At 41.4% G+C, this 19,853-nt stretch overlaps 1 protein-coding gene across 1 annotated transcript; it reads right to left on the reverse strand.

Annotated features, from left to right (window-relative positions):
• Positions 1-368: 368 nt before the first annotated feature.
• cpda (carboxypeptidase D, a) lies at positions 369-18,427 on the reverse strand. Its single transcript, XM_068710140.1, has 21 exons — positions 17,674-18,427; positions 16,312-16,559; positions 12,399-12,541; positions 12,047-12,216; positions 11,183-11,610; positions 10,820-11,011; positions 9,583-9,750; positions 8,912-9,021; positions 8,595-8,697; positions 8,347-8,489; positions 8,088-8,257; positions 7,679-7,981; positions 7,296-7,491; positions 6,938-7,073; positions 6,572-6,718; positions 6,322-6,420; positions 6,168-6,232; positions 5,929-6,060; positions 5,508-5,693; positions 3,451-3,553; positions 369-2,840 (listed from the first exon to the last, which is right to left on the reverse strand). The coding sequence occupies exons 1-21, from the start codon at positions 18,300-18,302 to the stop codon at positions 2,614-2,616; spliced, it is 4,098 nt and encodes a 1,365-aa protein (XP_068566241.1). The 5' UTR covers positions 18,303-18,427; the 3' UTR covers positions 369-2,613.
• Positions 18,428-19,853: the final 1,426 nt, after the last annotated feature.

Here is a 19,853-nt window from a genome sequence, read left to right on the forward strand (position 1 = left end):
AAAATGAACTGCATTTTCACAGCACTTCTCAACCTTCATAGGACAATTCACTTTACACTTTCACTCACACGTGTACAGGTACATATTCACACATTAGCCATCAGGGGAAATTTGGGGTTCAGTGTCTTGCTCAAGGACACTTTGACATGTAGAAAGGAGGAGCAAGCGATCGAATCACCAACCCTGCCTGCAATTAAATGACGACCTGATTGACCCGATGAGCCACAGTGTCCTCCAATCTCCCCTATTATTATAAATAGCACAATGCTAAAGAATAGAGAGAGGTTCAGAAGTGTTTTATTCAATGGTTTTATGAGTTTTTGTGCATTGTTAGCATGTCATGATCACACAGAGGTTTTTATTGGACGTTTTGTGTAGATTCATGGTTAACATGAACTGCATTTATTTCTCCATTCTCATTTGTCATTTGTCAAACATCATTTACAATTGATTCCATTTCATATAAAATCTTCACACCAACACTGTGACCCCGAAACACACTCAACTTTCAATATCCATACGCACGCATCCACAGACACGGTATAAGAAAGAAAAATAATGTACAAAACTGTCTCCCTACGCAGATATTGGGTTTTTAACTTTACTTATGACCTGAGGAAAATAATCTCCTCTCAAAGCAATTGGAAAATCGAGGGAAATTCTTTCGTGAACAAGAGTCTATTCCTTCAAAAAAAGTGATGAAACACATGCATGGCATTCCCAGGAGCCACCTTATTTTAATGATCCAGTGCATCAGTTTTAATTAGAGATATTTACACAGATTTCTTGTGTAAAGAAAACCATGTTTGGATTGTTTTCGTAGTTCAATTCAAATTCACTAGGAGATGCTTCTAGTTAAATCTGTGCATGTTGGACGGGATTACCAACACAAACCTGCTCCCTAGATTTGTCCATATACCCCGCTCAAATGTTGTCCAATGAGAAATGAGCTTCTTTAACATGCAAGAGAAACGGCAATTTACTGCATTATCTCTCACCAGACTATGATGTTCTTTGAAGCTTTTTTGTCCTCTTTTTCAGCATCTCTGACAACTGGCTGAAGGAGCTTAAATAACAGAGCATGTTACATTTACACAATGGTAGTTATGTGCTGAGTAGCTTTAAAAGCCTAAAGTCAAAGGTCCATTTGCAGCTTTCAACCACATCTCTCAGTCAAATGGATTATGATCTATCGTTTTCTTGGCATTGGACCTTCAAATCGTGTAGGGGGACGGCTCTGACGGTGATTCATAGACGGTGATCAGTAATAGAAAGACAACCTAGGAGACTGTTGCGCTCCAAAGTATTGTTTAGTGGGAGAATAAACACCAACACATTGAAAAGAAAACATAATTGATATTCCTTTTTATGAGACATGGTGAGAATGCACATCCTTGATAAAAACAGGGCACACACTCAACTATCCATGTAGACAGTTTTAAATTAACTTACAATAAACACAGAAAGGGGAAAACAAATACATTCTTATTTATGATTACATATAAAAACTCAGTGTTTCTTTTCTCGGCCAATGATATGAGACAATCCTTGCTTTCCAGTCAGTGCAAGTGACCTCAATGCATACATTAGAGCACCCCACACACTCACTGGGAAGGGTTTCATTCAAGCATTTCATTGGTAACAGATTCCCCATGAAGCTCTAAAGCTTTTGAGAAGTTCACTCCCATGATGACGATGATTGTGGCCACAACATTGACTCAATGGGAAAATACAAAACTACTGAACCAAGACCGGACAGCCTTGAGTCACCTGTGCAGAAACAGTGCAACACAGACGATTCAGCAGTCCTTTAATCACAACTTCTCTCTTTTCCTACCACCTGAGTATAGGAGGGATCCAATATTATCTATTCACTATGTTGCTGCTTTGCGTCACATACTTCAGCTCGACCGGACCGTAATCTTTATAGAAGCCAAGGCACAGTGTTGGATTCAGTCTCCCAAAGGCTTGGACACTTCAATGTAGCAATGCTGTCTCGGATAGAAGAAACGTATAATTTCTCAGCTCAAAGCTGTATTGAAATGAATGCATGGTATCAGATGGGAGATTGTGTGATATTAAGCACTTCCATTCAGATTTCATTACACATCCTTTGTATTAAAAAAAAAAAGAAAAAGAAAAAAAGGAGAGTTAATTAGGACGTATCAGCTGGAACCCCTCAGCCAGGCAGGACAGGTGGTGATCTATAAGAGCACTATTGCATGGCTCAGAAATGAAAAGGCTGTGGAACTCAAAACCTGCTTTAAGGATGGATGAGGGCCACAGTGGCTCAAACGTTTATTTCTCTCCCTCTTTTATCACCTTCTCTTCGTCCATTTCTCCTGATCCAGTCAGGTAGAGATGGAGCAAGCCCTTCAGTCCAGACACCAGCAGGATGCTCTTAAAGAAATAATTTAGTAGCACTAATAACTGAGTGACTGGGAGTGAGTCCTTGTTATAACAGAACAAAAGAGTCTTTATCACTCTTGCATTTCCGTCATAAAAAGAGAGACAGGGATGCTGTCTAGAGTTCAAACTGTTCCTTGTTGGGTAAATTTAAGGGAGAGATCAAAATAAAACACTGAGCCAACACCCAAATTCGTGCAATGGTCCTCAGATTTTGTTGGCATACAGTGTCTCCTCGTCGCTTTCAGTCTCGTCCTGAAACTCATTGGCAAGCAGCGACTTCTTGGAGCCCATGGAGGTGAGCCGGATCTCATCGTCATACTCGTCTCGGTGCTGTCGCAAGCGGTGGAAGCCATCTTTTTGACGGTTAGACTTGGCTGCACACACACACCAGATGATGCAGGCCGTCACCACCAACGCCGTCATGGAGGCTGCTGCAAGGAAGCAAAGAAAACACACAACTCAGCATGTCTGCTTACATGCGTACACCGTTTCTAGCCATAAGAACATTTAAATACCATCACACAACACTTGAGTGTTAAGATTTTTGTTTTGATGATTAAGAATACTAAACATAAGACTGACCTCCATAAAGTGTCTATGACAAAGATCATGTGAGAAGACACTGAATACAGTGTCGACGAAGAAAATTCCTTCGTGAAAACCAGTTAAAAGTCTTGGTTCCAACCGCTCATAAAAACACTGAAAAGGAGAGGAATTGTGTGCTTCAACAGCATTTATAAAAAAAATTAAAAAAAAGGGGAATTCTGTCTGTCTGTCTGTCTGTCTGTCACAAATTAGATGTAGTCAAAAACACACTAAGGGGGGAGATTTGTTTAATTTTGAGACTTCTCAAGCAAGAGTTGCCAGAACAGTTAAAAGTTTTCGACACAATAAATCAAAACATGAACTGCAAATTAGAGGGCCATTTTAGCACATCACAGTAGCTAGAATACAATATACATGCTTTATTTTATGTGGACCGATCACATCATGCTTATAGTCAACACTGGTTTCTAAAGTCCTTTTAATAGACATGCTTACCTGCACTGGCCACCACAAACTCTCTGGGCAGGCCAAAGATACTGTTGTCCATGTCAAACTCAATGATGATGGAGCTAGCAGCTTCATATGAAGACACCACCACCTGCAACACAGCACAAATCGTTCAGTAAGCCTCTGAGCCTTCCTGAAACACGGTCACATTCCATCAATGCCGAGATGATTTACAGTAAAACAGAAACATAACAGGAGAACTCATCAAAATCAAGGTATTTGTTTGTTTAGTGTGATAGCCTCTGAATATAAACTGCTTTGCTAAATTATCTTCTTAACTAACTTTTGACATCACTCAAAATGCAACATAAACAGGATCATCTCATCCATTCGGTCCGTTTCTCTAAATCGAGGTAAAAGCCATTTAGCCGTCTGCCAAAGCTCCCTACTAAAGTGTGGTTGTTAATTACCTAATTAGCAAGCCTCCGTCACAGGTGTGACTGCTTAGTATAATCTGGTGCAGGTTGTGTTGAATGTCTAAAATAGGATTTGAGTGCTGGCTCATATAAATCCTAAATTAAACAGCTATTTTCAGAGAGGTAAATTACTGGAATTTCAGAAATCTCTTTTTGTAACTTGCTTGACTTTTCTCCATAGCAAGTCTTAAGTGTATCTTATTTATTCAGTGTCATTATTTAAAAATGGGGGAAAGTAGACCAAAAGCTCCAGAAACAAGGATGTCAAACCATGTGGTTTCAGACCTGATTCAGTAATGTGGCCTGAACACACAGCCAAGAGTTGTTGACAAAGAGTAAGTGCACCTCTTCATCCTAATTTCTTTCCTTGTTTTTATCATCAACATGGTTCTCTGGTAGTTTTTTGACAATATGACACAGAATAGTCAATAGAGAAACTAAATCCACTGAAACTGACACTTTAATTTCCAGAGGAATGAAATGCGTCCCTATGGTCTAAGGCGGAGTATTCGATGTCCTAAGAAATATGGGGAGACTATTAAAGAGAGGAAATACATGTTGGCCCCGAGTTACGATTTGGAACTTTTCTGTGACCCCCAGAAACCCCTGGATGACAAGTATATAAGGAACGCTGCCGTTCTTCCAGATCTCCACCTGCCCCACAGCGATGGAGCCCTCACTACTGAAGAGAAGACCTCCAGCAGCTTGTCAACTAGCCAGCCGGGACCTCTGATGATTCACGGCTTCACAGTACCAGAGTACCAGCAGACGTATCATTCAGTAGTGGATCCCTTGCTCTTAAGGCCTTGCGGGAAGCTCGCAGCCTACAGTCTGGAGCGGGGCAGAAACATTAAGGAACATCTGTTTGAAGAGCTGGCCTACCCCACGCTGCAAATTTCAGAGCAGTCAAATGGAAAGGTGGAGCTGATGGAGAGATTTTGTGTGCTCCGCCCAACACCTTTCATAGATATAGACCGTAATGGGGAACCACAATAATATCCTCTCACCAACTTTCTATGAGATGACTGTGATATTTATTATTATTTATGTCTCTTGATACTTTGAGACAGTTTTCATTTTCCTTGAAATGTAAAGTAGCAGCTGGATTTATATTTCAAATGTTTATTGAAAAAAAAAAAAAAAGTCTATTTCACATGGGCAAAAAAGCTCTTCTTTATGAACAGTTTTAAAAAAAACAATTATGCAAGACCAACAAAGCCAAATGAATGCTGCATTTTTTATTGGGGTCTGCATCTGCCTAAGTGCTCACTATATCAAATTATTAGTTTGTACTGTTTGTGTATGATCACAGGTCACATGTGGTTGCAACCAAGGCACAACTCAAGCATAAAAATCATGCTGACAACCAGACATTGTAAGCCTCTTCTTCTACTAGCATTATCATCCACATTCAAGGCTCATCTTCAAAATTGTTATGTATACATAAAATTTTCAAAGGCTCATTACATGTTTTTAAACTATTTCGTATGCATTTCAAGTGATCATAATGGAAAATAATAATTAGACGCTATAACTTTGATTTACTTGTAAAGTGTCATCATGGTCGTCGCCCTAAAGGCTAGTACATCCCTTGACGGTATAACACATGGTATGAATAGAACTGTGTACCTCTTGACGTTGTTGCTGGTAGCCATCAGCAACGGCTTCAATGTTGTGGTTACCAGGAGCCAGCAGAGCATGAAAGTAGCCGCCCTCTGCAGTAAAAACTCTCACTCCCCCGTTCAGTACAATGATCGCCCCAACAATAGGCTTTCCACTCTTGTCCCGCACCACGCCACGCACCCCTTTATGGACCTGGGTGGGGTAAAAATGGAGGGGAAATTAAGGCTGTAAAAATCTTAAATCCTTAATTTCCGAACAATATATATTGTGTATATATGTATATATGCCATTAAAACACTTTTTGAAAATATCTAATTTAAAATCAGTTACAAAGGTAAACAAGTCATTATCAACAATATTCATATAGCAATGAAAAACAAGTCCATTAAACAAGTCCATATTGTGCCAATTAAATCTGCCATCATACCTCCACCAGCATGCTTAGGAGAGCCTTCTTGTTCTCAGCCCAGAGTGTGGGCAGCTGCTCAGCAGGAGGAAAGAAACAGCAGCCACTATACACGGTGATCTCTGGACAGTGACCAAAGTCCATGCTGAAGTCCTGGTAGGACACGAAAAATTTGTTTATGAAATACTATGTAGTGGGAGCATGGACGCCAACTTAACTGCAGAAACTGCAATCACAGACACTGTAGTGGAGAGACTTACCTTCATGCTCCCCATGTGACTTTGTCTCTCTGCTGCCCTCATAACTCCATCTGGGATGTTGCCCACTGAGTCACAGAGAAGTTCCGTTAGGTATTAATAACGATTCAATACCAACATGACAACAGGGTTTATTCTTGGTAGTTAAAGTACATACTCTGCCCATTATTTGAACATCCAGTGTCCCCGAGGTGCATCTTAGGATGGTTGTTGGCGTAAACACTTGCCAAGTACTTCAATGTGCCCTCATTTTCAACTGGAAAAAATTAAAAATAAAGAGTAAATAAAACCACAAGGCCAAACAGCAATCAGTGTTAAGATGGCACATTGTTTGTCCTACTCTTTGCAAATTGCTGCTGCAGATAAAAAGCTTGTCAAGTCAATCTGTAAGCTGTAAAGAAAACTACCAGACTGGACAGGCTTGTCATAAGGGTAGGTAGCAACAAGGGAGCCTCCATCAAGGGCAACAGACAGAGTGTAGGTCTTGTCTAGAATCAAGTCCATCATGGCTCTGGTCTCTGGTTGGGCCTCCACCACACGCTGTGACGCATTGCCTAAAAATAGGAGGAAAACAGATGGTGGACAGGAAATGTTAAGAGAAAACCTAGCTTTTTATGGCAAGTGTATGTAGAAAGTGCAATGACATTTATTTGTGACATTCACCACAAATCTTTCACAATTGCAGTGTGAATTAATTGATTAAATCTTTTTTTAAATTAAATTTTCGTATCTCAATTTAATTGTGCACGCACACACAAATCCTGACAACTGACCAAAGAAATCTGTGTCCAGATCTTTGCCATGAGCATTGTTCAAGCCCTGCATGGAGGTGCACTGCTTCTCAATAGCCTGTTCTCGTCCATCTGGGTTGATAGAAGGCACGATGACAATCCGGGTCTCATTGATCAGCTACGGAAGGGAAACAGAGAATGAACAAATACAGACATGGCTGCATCTTATGCTGTATTTACTGGGACCGGTAACAGTACAAACTGAACCCAATTCCGGATATAAAAAGAGTGTATGAACAAAGAATTGTGTTGATTCCAATGAGTAAAATGTCCTACTTTTAAATAAGGTTTATTCCAGGCTATCAATACACTATATTTCCTGAAACCCTCCAAAACTCACCCTGGTGATGATTGGGTTTTTGCCATAGTTGATACACAGGAGGGCAGCAAACTCCAGCAGCAGTTCTGTGCCCACAGGGGCATTGCCATGGATCCCAGCTACCAAGCGGATCTTGGGCTCAGAGGGTTCAGCTTCCCCTGGTTTGTTGGAGATTTCCAAAGCCCAAATGGTTCGAAACTCTACACTTTGGCCTAAACTGGAAACACAAGAGAAGAAACCAGAATATACATCAGTATTATAAGAAATGTAACTAAAGTTTGGGAAAAAACAGAACAGTTCTGGACAGTATTGACTTGTGGCATACAGAGGATGAGAGATATAGAGGTATGATGTCAAAAAGTTATGTATCCTTAAGTAGAAATGACGCTGGCTGGTTCAAATACCTGTGTAAAGATGTAATTTTGGGAAAGTTAAGTGTGAGGCCTCTCACGAAGCCAGAGAGCTCTTTGTAGCGTCTGTAGCGGAAGCTGTTCTCCGTGGCTGTGCTCCTGACCAACTGCTCCAAACCCTGGCCCAGAGAGAGGTCCTTGATTAAGCTCTGGAATGCCTTCTCAGATGGGTTCTGAGTAGGTTGGGGGCCCTTGGGAGACTGGCCATTAGGGTCTGAGTGAACACGTGTCAGTCTGAAATCCACCAACTCTACATGATCCTTTGAGACTGTGGCGTAGGTCCTCACAGGTTTATACCTGGACAATAGAAAAAGTAAATAGCAGTGAAAATCAGGGGACATAACAGCACAGAAATATGTAGAAAATTCTCCATTTGTTCTTCCTTCTGAAAACGAAATCTTACCCATGGGCGGAGGCAGTGATGGAGTAAGTCCCAGGGACCAGCAGCCTCCAGTAGTCTCCAGTGAGAGCTGTGGTGATATTGTGGTCTATCTCCTCCACACTAATGGTGACATTGGGAATTCCTGTGCCATCCCTAGTGTCAGAGACTGTGCCTTTAACTCCACTGTGAACCTACGGAGACACATTACCGCATTAACATGAGTTGATGCAAAATTGAGTATGTAGGGAGAAAGCTCGGGGGAATGTTAAGAGTTTACTACCTGGTGTATAAACTGAAGCAAGGCCCGTCGGTTTTGTTCCCAGTATTTTGGCAATTCTATGCTCATGGGGTACTTCACACAGCCTAGCTCGATGGTCACCTCAAAACAGTTGGTGTTTACGTAGTTCCAGTCCTGCATGCCACCTGGAGAAAAAGTGCTCCTTTAAACTTCATTGAAAACTTAAAAGCTTCCAAAAAAAAAAATGAATGTGGCGAGCAACAATGGCGTTATGGTAGATTTAAGCTTACCTGCAACATTGTACCAGACGGCACCATTGGTGATGCCATCCCTAAAATACTCCCCATGGTACAGGTCCTCACAAGTGTGTCCACTGTGCATCAAAGGATTCTCCTGCACGCGTATCACACACACAAGAGAAAACAACAATGAGTACTGTTGGGGTCAGGTCTTCAAACCTCGTCTTTCCACAGATGTCACAAAAAGCCAGCAGCCCTTCCATGTTCGACTCCTCACTTGAACTATTTTGTTTTCAATTATAACATGAAACCACATGCACACATTATCCCAGCCTGAAACAGATCCAACAGCAAGAGTGTCCAGTTACCTCTGAGTAGGCTCTGGACACCTGCTGAAAGACTTTATCATCAGGCGTCTGGCTGTACTTCGTTATCCCCTCTTTGTCATCATCATAGGGGTAGTTGACGACCAGGGAGCCTAATATTCCACAGCACAAACATTAGACAAACAAGTGAAAAAAACTAATTACGTTACATTTGTGGCTGAAATATACTTGCTATGCATCATTTGTTTACATTACAAAATACATTACGGTCATTTAGCAGAAGGCTTTTATCCACAGCGACCTACAATTCAGTATCTATCTACACACCGTAGACGAAGCTACGGGATCAATTTTGGGGTTAAGTGTCTTGGTCACGGACACATTGACATGAGACTAGTAGAACAGGAGCCGGGGATCGAACCTCTGATTGAAAGGCGGCCCTGCTCTCCACTTAGCCACGGTCACCCCGTGTTTACTTTTCATAATGTCCTAATATCTAGACTTAAAGTATGGATTCAAAGCCAAAACTTAAAATCATAGCAGGTTTATAGAATAAACTTTAAAATCAATCCAATCAAGTGTGAAAAAACAAGCAAAACATATTATAATCAAATTACAAATAGGGTTAACAGACCAGAGAGATTACAATCAAATAGCAGAACTGACACTGAAATCTGCAATCTTTGGCACTAAAGCTCAAAATGAGACCGTACCTCCATGAAGGTTGGCTGACAGGGTGAAAGGGATGCTCTTCATCCAGTTCATCACAGCTATAGTTTCTGGCTGTCTGGGCTCTTTGATGGTAAAAAACTGGTCTGGGAAGTTGCGGTTCAGGTCAAAGTCTTTGCTGTTGTTGCGCCCTTTGTAACCAGCTACATCACCTGTGAGAGAAAACAATGACTAGCTATGAGTTACCTACATGTGTCCTTATCTCGGCTGTAAACAAGACTATCTGGAACAGGTGGTGGAGAGGAGGACACTGAAGAAACTATTATCCATATTGGATAACCAGGACCACCCTCTCCACCACCTACTGCAGGGACAGCGGAGCACTTTCTCCAACAGAATGATCCAGCTCCGCTGTCATAAGGACAGGTACAGGAGAACATTCCTGCCTACTGCTATAAGACTGAATAACAAATCACCTCGGGCCAAATCAAATCGTTAAACCTCTGCACTACTGTTTATTTAGTTGATTTAATATTATTCTGTTCTATTCACTGTGTATATAGTGTGCATTTTTTATATAACATCTTTACTATATTATAATTGTATATATTGTGACATGTGTATTTTTCTTTTTCTTTTTTCTTTATATATAATAAGATTTTTTACCTGTGACCTATTGCTGCTCTGTAACCTATTGCTGCTTGTAACAAAATAATTTCCCCTCGCGGGATCAATAAAGTTAGTATCTATCTATCTATCTATCTATCTATCTATCTATCTATCTATCTATCTATCTATCTGTAACCACAGCATGTTCTGGCTGATGAGATGAACACAACCTCAGCGCCACCTCCCCTACACTTCCTGTTACACATCAGCAGCAGCTATCAGCTAAAAGACATCGGCAGACAGAGGAAGTGCTTTTTGAAATTTCCCCATTCTTTAAAAAAATGTTAACAGAAGCAAGATGGTGCAACTAAAGCCATTTAAACCAGCAGATGAGGTGAAGCCTGCAGTATGTAAGGAGTTAATATGCAAGGATAGACCATTTCGCAAAAGGAAATGAAAAGAGCAGCTTATATGTGAAAAAAAGAATGCTTTGTGTACACTCAAGGAATGTTAGTCAAGTGATCAAATTACTGTTCAAAACATGTCATGTTACATCTTTGCTCATGTAACCAAAGAAATGTATCTGACACCTGTGTGGCCTGTATACTAAGATAATGTTACTAGTCTTAATTCCATACTGTGCAGATAGTGTTACTTTATTGTGTCCCTTACCTTCAGTGGCTACCTCATATCCATCAGGGTTCATAGAAGGCATGATGTGGATGCGGGTATTGTTGACCAACTGAGTGACCTCCAGGTCAGTACCGTAATTACGGCACAGGTACTCAATGAGGTTGAGCAATAACTCTCGGCCCACCACTTCATTACCGTGCATGTTGGCTACATACTTAAACTCTGGCTCACCTGACATCAAAACAAAACAAAAAAAACAACAACAACAAAAAAAAAAAAAAGAGTACAAATTTGTATTAATAGATAGCAATAACATAATGGAGTGCACACATCACATTTTAAGGGAAAATTCTTCATGACGCATAAATACAAATTCCTTTAATCAACCCATCCAAGACATACCATGCTCATGGACAGTGGGGTTGTCTGAGATAACCATCACGTAGAGCTCACGGCCTTCCACGGAGTGGCCGATGCTGTAAAGATGGGCAACAGAGGGGAACTCGCTGCTGTACTTGCGCAAGAACAGCTCCATGTCTGCGTAGCTGTGGTGGCGAAACTCCTGAGGCTGGATGGGCTGATGTTTGGGGGGAAGTATAGGGGGGCTGCTGTTGCTCGTTGCTTCAGGAACCAACCGGGTCTGGGTGGAGTCAGAAGAGTCGGTGGTGGTGGTGGTGGTAGAGAGGTTTGGATCATTGGTGGATGGCATGGCGTATGTAGTCACAGTGATGCCACCTGGGCCCTTGTTGACCACAGGTGCCAAGGTAAAGTTAAGTTCTGTGGCTTTGCCCTCCACGACCACAACACTGTGGACTGTCATTGGTGTGTACCTGTGTACAGAAAAACAATGCATGCTTGAGTACTTCCACTCCACCTTAAAAATACCAGGAAGTGCCGAAATTAGATGACACAGCAACAACAACATTTTCTTTTCTTCTCTCTACCAGGAAGTCGTTCACCAATGAACCTGTGACATACATTTTTCTTCAGAAAGATAATTACTCTGCAACTCTCAAGAGAAATGCAGCACTTCTAGGTAAATCTGTCTGGGACATTGACACTGAGTTTCACTTTCTAATAGTCTGGAAGAGCCAGATTACAAATTTTGCTGTTGGATTTGGCAGCAAGCAACAAGCAGCGATGAATGCCCCGCTCTCTGTGCGGACATCAGTCATTGCAATGACATTTGAAACATGACAATTAATTACGATGTTACTCTATTTTTAACAACCTGCTTTGCGAAGGAAGTTCAATGGTGTTACTCACCCCGGGGCCACAGCTGTGATGTTGTATGTTCCTGGGAGTAGAAGGCGGTAGTAGTCCCCATGTTTTCCTGTGGTCAGGTTATGGCGAATGCTTGCCACCACAATGCTGACATTGGCAAGGGCAGCACCATTGATGGCCGTTTTCACATAACCATGGACACCTATGTGAACCTGGAAGACAGTGATATTGTAAATACCAAGGGCATCCGGCTAAACTGGAGAAATGGTATGGTAAGGGTATCAGGCAAGGTGTGGCATTGTGGCATTGTCCTTTTAAATAAACACAAAAAAGAAGGTAACATTATTATGAATGCTGATGCATCATTACTCCTTTTCGTAGTTATGAGCTCTACCTTTTCTATGTAGGCTAGTAGGGATTCCCTGTTCAGATCCCATTCCTTATGGAGCTCAGAAGCAAGAGGATATTTGCAGCAGCTCAACTCCATGGTGATTTCCAGACAGTTACCATGCAGGTAGTTGTAGTCCTGCATCCCACCTAGACAACAGGACAGAAATGTAATGAACAAATTAGGCTAGAAATGGCATAACACATTAAATGATATGTTGTATAATAGAGAAGAATGTGTCTACATCCAGGAATTAACATGCAAACGTAATGTAAAATCTAAATCTTAATTTGACCCCCACCAGAGCCCATCTTCGTCTCTTCGATGTCACAGTTTACAGATAGTGTTTAATGTGTCAACACGGCGTGTCGTCTGCGGTTAGGCAAACAGAAAGACGTAGAGGAGGGCACACTAGCCATCCCACCGGAGCGACAGCAGGCAGCCAGAGGCTCCATGGCTGGACGGTTGCCAAGACCGCCTGCTGGGTGGCTGCAGGAACCCAGTGAATCACTGACCTTTGTAATAGGGCTCAAACGCTAACAAATAACTTTAGCAAAGCAACCAGCCTCCCACCAGTCACAGTAAGGAAGACATCAACCAGGAAACAATGGCCTTTAACTATCTGTGATGCACAACAAAGACAAGCACAGTATTTAACAAAACACCTTAAATCCACAACCCCAAGACTTTACAATACTCTATAGTACACCACAGTTTTACATGGCGTGCCGTGGATACTGCTTTAGTCAGTGCTTCTTGAAACTTATTTCATTAAATCTCTATTTCTATTGTACTGCACCATCACTAGAACAACCATTGCCAGAAATTCATACTTCTGCACATTTCTTAAACAATATAAACTTGGAGGTCTTGCAGTAAAGAAAACTACAATGCATCCCATACAACTGTGGAGAACAGCTGCAGGCTGTAATGTGGTATCCGGCTTGGCTCTGAGAGCAGGCGTACTGAAATACACCACAAACACAGGTTCCTCTAAGTCGTCCCCGGTCAAACAGCAGCTGGTCAGCGCGAGGGGCGACTGGCTGCCAGCTCATTCACTGGAAACTGTGAAGGGCAACTTAAGAAGAAATGAAGAACTCTGAGACGCGTTCCACCTAACTGGTGGATACAAACAGGGACACTAGACAACAGTGACCATGCCCTCTGAGCTTATTTTGAACGTGATAGTGTGTAGAGGTGCGTTGGAGGAATTCATCAAAGTTTTTACCCCTTGCGGTGGCAGCAGAGACAGCAGATTGCTTTGTCAACCAAACTAAATGTACCCTTTGAAAAAATCTCACCTGTTAATGATGAGCAAATAACGCTGGATCTACATCCAGCTGTGACAATTCATCATGACAAACAACACAAGAGCTTTTTGTCCGGCCACAAGACATTAGGCGTCGTCCTGCGCCAAGTTACTTTAAGTACTTTGTTCATACGGATCAGGTCCCATTTACTTAAAGTAAACACCTCCCATATGCTAACATAGTCTGACAAACAAACAGGCACACTATGGCAGACTCAGCCTTAAATATCCTGTCCATGTACCGGATCCAGGGACACACCCTGGAATTGGAAGGAAACCACCAGCGAGACAATGGAGCCAAAGTCAGAGCTGGTAGCTGAACTTGATGTGTAGGGCATTGGGATGTTTAAAAAGCAGGGTGATTTTAAGGGTTCAGAGACACAATGCAATAAACTAGGTTAGTCAAACATTTAAAAGGATAATCCTGCAGGAAAAAAATAACTGTAGTACTGTCATATGAGGTTACGGTGACGCAGCATGAATTTACAGCCATCAGAGGTCTAAACATCAGATTATCACAGCAATAGAGCCGCGTTTCCATACAGTAAAATGGACCTCGTACTCTTGCATGTCTAAAGACAGTGACGTGTATCTCAACACATACTGCATTACAACCTACAGCTTTAAAGAAGTCACAGAAAAACATTGTATGCTGTTTCAAGACTCTGAATCGCTCATAAATTACACAAGGTGGGACTTACACATTGTGCAAGTTAAAAAGGAAAAGCTTACAACCAACATTATACATTTCCAGCAACACCAGAGTGTCCTAGTTATGTTTCTGAGGGTTACATGAACCACAGTTCAGCTCAAGAAACGAATGCCCTGAGAGGCCAGACTGTGTCAAGAGATTAAGAGTCAAGATAACGTGTTGTGCTGAATCATTATTTCAAGCCCCGACTGCCACACACGAAAAAATCTCCTGGTCCTGGCGCTCTGCCTGGACCACTCATTATGTCACACAATGCCGTGGTTGTTTCCATCATCTGCCATTAGCCCAGTTTTAGCAGTGAGATTCCGTCCCATGAGACGTGTCAGACAGATCAAAGCACTGTCTATTGAAGTGTTTTACACTTTCTGCTGTCCATCTTCATCTTGATAGTGTTGCCGCTAAGAGTAAATGAGGTCATCTTCAGCTAAAACCACCATTCAGTAATCACAGTGCTTTTCCTTTCTGATGACAATTAAAGCCAATATTTACGCAGATAAGTATTAGCAAACTTTTGCTGCTGTTTAAACGTGTGTGCTCAAGTTTGCCAATGATTAACAGCTCCAGGTCCTGGTGGTAAACGGATATTGTGACATATAATGACATATTGTCTAGGTTAAAGTGATCTGCAAGTGAACAAATACTAGTTTTTAAGGAATCTTTTAAATTGTGGGTCAGTTTATCAACCTACATCACAACATCTGGTAAATTCAATTAGAGCAGGTCCTTAAAGATAATAACTACTTCTGATTACAGCCTGTAGATTTCCCCCAAACAGTCTCTAAAGTACATTCATACTACATGGTAGAAAACTGGGGCGAATGCATGCTAATCCATGTGAAATGACCAATTAGAAGAAACACTATCCTTACCTAAAATTGACTACAACAAAGGACATCTCAACAGGAAAAGCAGTGCGGTAAGCTGAAGTTGCATACACATCATCACCTGCCAACCCCCCCGGACCAAATCAACCAAACAAAAGTAGAGAGTAAGCTGATCAAGTTTCTGCCCGGTTAATGCAGAGTAGAACCTTTTTTTAACCCGAATGAACTGTAGACGGTCGGGAAACAACACAATCTGCATTTACTTACTAACTTACTATTTAAAGACACCTAAAAGAGGACAAGGATACACATATATGAGCTTTAATATGCCCAGACTGAGCTGTCATGGCAACCTGTTACTACTCTAACACTTTCAGGAATTACTGGCTTTGGCAGAAAAACACTCTAAACTTACAGATTTCTTTGCGTTTTGACACCTGGCAAACCCAAAACCAGGCCACACTATTCAATGCAGCAAGGACTGAAGTATGAGTATGATTCTTTAACTTATTAAATGCCGGACTAAAGCTACTGGCACTGCCTCTAAGATGCTTTGAAAAAGCAAGTTGTTTAAGTTGATCTCTGAATGTAACTTTGAACAACTCCACTCCAAAAAAAACTCTCCTCAAACCGGTTGTTGCTTGTACATAACACTTGTGGGAACCAACATATTGTATGCAGCCAACTTGAACATTCATCACTCTCAGATGTGTAGATAAGCAGCAACACCGGTTAGACTGTCATTGCAATTTTTTATTTATTTATTTTCTACAAAAGAGTTTTACTTGCCTGCTGTGCACAATAAATATAACACTTGAAGCATACGAGAGAACAATGACAGGAAAAAACATCTTCTACCACAATATCTCTTTAATCCAAAAAAAAAACACAACAACTTTAAACTGGCTGCGGCTGGATATCCTCACCTTACAGACAGAATTTTTAAGTCGTGCTGGTCAACACAAAATCAACTGGCCACGGTTTTCAGAGCTGTGGTACTTCACACAATTCATCTACAATGATGTGTTCTCCATCACTAAACTAGGCATTGAAAACAACAAAAAGTCCTCTTACCAGGAACATCATACCACTGCGCCCCGTTGGTGATGCCATCTTTAAAAGTTTCTTTCAGGGCATCGGGACAGTTGGGCTCTCCGGTCTTCATCCCAGGGTGGTTCTGGGAATACACCAGGGCCAAGTGGCGAAACAGGCCGTCGTCTTCTGCCTGGCTGTAGTAGCCCTGCTGCAGGTGGGAGGCCGAGTCGTCAAAAGGGTAGCTGGCAACCACGGTGCCGCCATGCAGGTTTCCTGACAGCACGAAACTTGAGAGACGAAAGGAACATTTTAGAAGCAGCCTTTAAGTATAGGTTCTTAAAACAATTATAAACATGTACATGTGTGTCTTCTCCTCATAACTTTAAAAAGCGACAAGGAAAGAATTCTGTTGTGTGAAGATGCTTGGAAGTAAATTCTAGGCATCTTCTAGAATACAAGCCGTCTAGTCTTCCAAGTCTTCTAGTCTTCCAAGTGAACCTCAGTCTTACACACGATGTTATTATGGCGTCCCAGAACAGCATTTCTTTCAGACTTTATTTTGAGTCCCACACTGAGGTCCTGATTAAGAAGGGAACTAAGGGGGAAATGAGTTACTCATTGACAAAAATGTTTGCTGCTCTTAAAATTGGCTGCAGCACTTTTGATCCATTTACAGCTGTATTGGATAGAGGCAGAGAGGAAACAAGGAAAGAGAGCGAGGGAGGTACGACATGGAAGGTCCCTGGACGTTATTTATATGGTACTTGACCCCAATTTTCAGCTTCCAGGACGCCCCCCAATATTTGGTTGGGGGGGGATAAATCTATTATTTTCAGATGGTCAATAAAATATAAGAAAGTGGTGAAAAAATGTCCACCACAATTTCCTGATGCCAAGGTGATGTCGAGAAATTGCTTTTTTTGGACTGACCAGCAGTCGCAGAGCCCAAAGATACTCGGGACACAAGAACATCCATCACATTTAAGAAGCTGGAACCACTGCATCTTTTGCTTGAAACGTGACTTAAATATTTATTCAATTAGAAAAAGAGTTATGAGTTCATTTTTTGCCGATTGACTAATCTACAAATCGTTTTTGCACCTCAGTCTTACACACCGTGCCATTATGGTGTCCCAGTTCAGTAGTTCTTGACTTCATAGTGAGTCACACAACCCCTGAGGCCTTAATAAATGAGACAAAGAACATAGTTGCTCATTGATAGGAATGTTTCTCACTCTCCAAATCCTCCACTGTGAGATTTGCATTGACCACAAAGTGTTTTGAGATCAACAAAGTTTACTTAAGTCATTCTAACCTGTGCTCTTGGACAACAAGGCCTACAACAACTGAACTACGTGGATTATGTGTGCAGCGTGTGTTTCAAAGAAGAGAGGAACTCACTTGTTCTCCTGGATCCATCTGATCACAGCCATCACCTCGGGGATGGTCTCTGGATCGACCCTTGTCCCATCATACTGGTCAGGAAAGCTTCTATTGAGGTCCTTATTTTGGGCATTGTTTCGACCCTCGCTGCTGCCACCGCAGTCTCCCTCTATGGACCTCTCAAAGCCGTCAGGGTTCATGCTGGGCATGATGTAAACATCCGTGGTGTCCACCAGCTCAGTAACACGCGATTCCTCTCCATAGTTAGTCAGCAGGTATTCTACAACGTACACCAGCACCTGCCTGGACACGGTTTCGTCCCCGTGCATGTTCCCGACGTATTTAAATTGAGGTTTCCCCGGTGCGTCTCTGTTGGGGTCCTTGGTGATCCGCATCACCCAGAGCTCCCGTCCCTCAACGGACTGACCTATGCTCGACAGGTTAGCTATGTGAGGGTATCTCTGAGCTAAGGACTGCAAAAGCCCGGTCAGGTCAACATAATTGTAGTATTTGTTGTAAGTTTCTACCGTTTCCTCCGTCGAGGGGGTGACGCTTCGTGTCCGTGGGACAACAAGAAAGAGAAGAAAGGCGAAAAGTGACGCCCGGAGTTTCGGCGTGGACGACGGATGCTCCGAAATGTGCACCATGTTGACGTTATCTTCTAATTTTACACCATTCGGACTTTCAAGTCAAAGAAAAATCAACACCAGGTCCGGAGAGTTTGGCTCCCCAGCGACAGGCGTATCTTTGCTGTCAGAGAGTCTGGCCTGGTTGTTTCCATCTACTTCCGCTCCTCTCAGACGGGCGGGGCGTAAGGATGACGTAATGTTTTAAGGTCGACCGGTGGAGTTCAACTTTATTTTTTTTACCTTTTTGTCCCAATTTCACACATGTAACTAAAGTAACATGCTGGCGGCTGTATATTTTCGGGAGATGTACTGCGAATTAGATTAGATGTAAATTTGTATTAATGTGGGCGCCAGAGTTGCTGTATATTTGCATCCCAAATGTCCATTGTCATTGCTGTGGTTCTTTATGTTCAAATATATTCTTCGATATATATTCATATTTATATTGTACAGAGTAGTTAAATGTTAAATGTTCATGCTTAGCTTCTCTGTTCTACTTAGTTGTCTTTAATATCTTATAAAGTTTTTATATTTTTCTTGTTTATTTGTATATTCCATGTATGTACGTTGAGAGCAATGAGAGTGAACCCTTCATACTTTTACATCACACTTACATTACACTTGTTTAAAGTACTGTTATCTGTTTGTTTGTGCACTTTATGTTATATTGTATTGTAAATTTTAATATTTTAAATTTTTTGCACTGTGTTGATTGTTTAATGTTATGCACCATCCACCATGTAAAATTCCTTGTATATGCAACATACTCTGGCAATATAAACATTTCTGATTCTGATTCTGATTCTGATGTGTAAACCAGAGTCAAATTCCATGTATGCATACACATACATGGCCAATAAAAATGATTCTGATTCTGATATTCTGTTTGCTTTCGGTTTTTCTTTTTCAACGGCCACAGGCAATACATTTTCAAACCATTTTTTGTTGTATTAATCATCGAATATGTTGAACCCTCACAACCCTCACCCCTGCACCCAAACTTATGTTAGCCATGTCCACCCACTAATATTAATACACACATTTGATGAATGTGGAGTGTTTCTCAAAGTTTTCGAGACTCTAAACCCAATATATTTTAGCTATCAGTGGAGCAGAGGCTCTGTAACTGTTTATCTGAAGGGGATCTGGGTTTTGGCTCAATTTGAGGATTATTGATTTAATGTGTTCTAACCACTCTTTCCCTAAAGCAAACACGAGAGATCTTAATGAAAATTAATTTTACTGAGTAATTTTCTTATCAATGCTGTTATGCTATTAACTGTTATCAGTAACTCATGTAACAATGCTTCTTATGTACGGGCGGAGCAACCGCATTAGATGGGAAAATAGTACTTTGAGTTGTTGATTAAAGCTTTAAAAGTATTAATCCTCTGTTACAACGATATCAGAGGATGATATTCTCACACACAAAAAAAACTCTTGCTCATGATTTCCAGTAATTAACCAGTATCAGTGACAACATGTTGGTGATGTTTACTGTATGTGTGCATTGTTTTCCTATCTCCAACTGCATATTTTCTGTAAGACTTCCTATAATTATAATACACA

The sequence above is a fragment of the Cebidichthys violaceus genome, unplaced genomic scaffold (assembly GCF_023349555.1).
Source record: "Cebidichthys violaceus isolate CVI_PGR_0920_01 unplaced genomic scaffold, fCebVio1.0.p SCAF_1, whole genome shotgun sequence".
NCBI classification, from domain to species: domain Eukaryota; kingdom Metazoa; phylum Chordata; class Actinopteri; order Perciformes; family Stichaeidae; genus Cebidichthys; species Cebidichthys violaceus.

What these genes read in the sequence shown, in the direction of transcription:
- cpda (XM_068710140.1), bottom strand. Translation starts at nt 18,302, where the DNA reads ATGGTGCACATTTCGGAGCATCCGTCGTCCACGCCGAAACTCCGGGCG. An exon ending in TGTCCAGAGCCTACTCAGAG is followed by an intron (nt 8,698 to 8,911) that starts GTAACTGGACAC and finishes ATACGCGTGCAG; the next exon opens with GAGAATCCTTTGATGCACAG. An exon ending in AAAATTACATCTTTACACAG is followed by an intron (nt 7,492 to 7,678) that starts GTATTTGAACCA and finishes TTGTGTTTCCAG; the next exon opens with TTTAGGCCAAAGTGTAGAGT.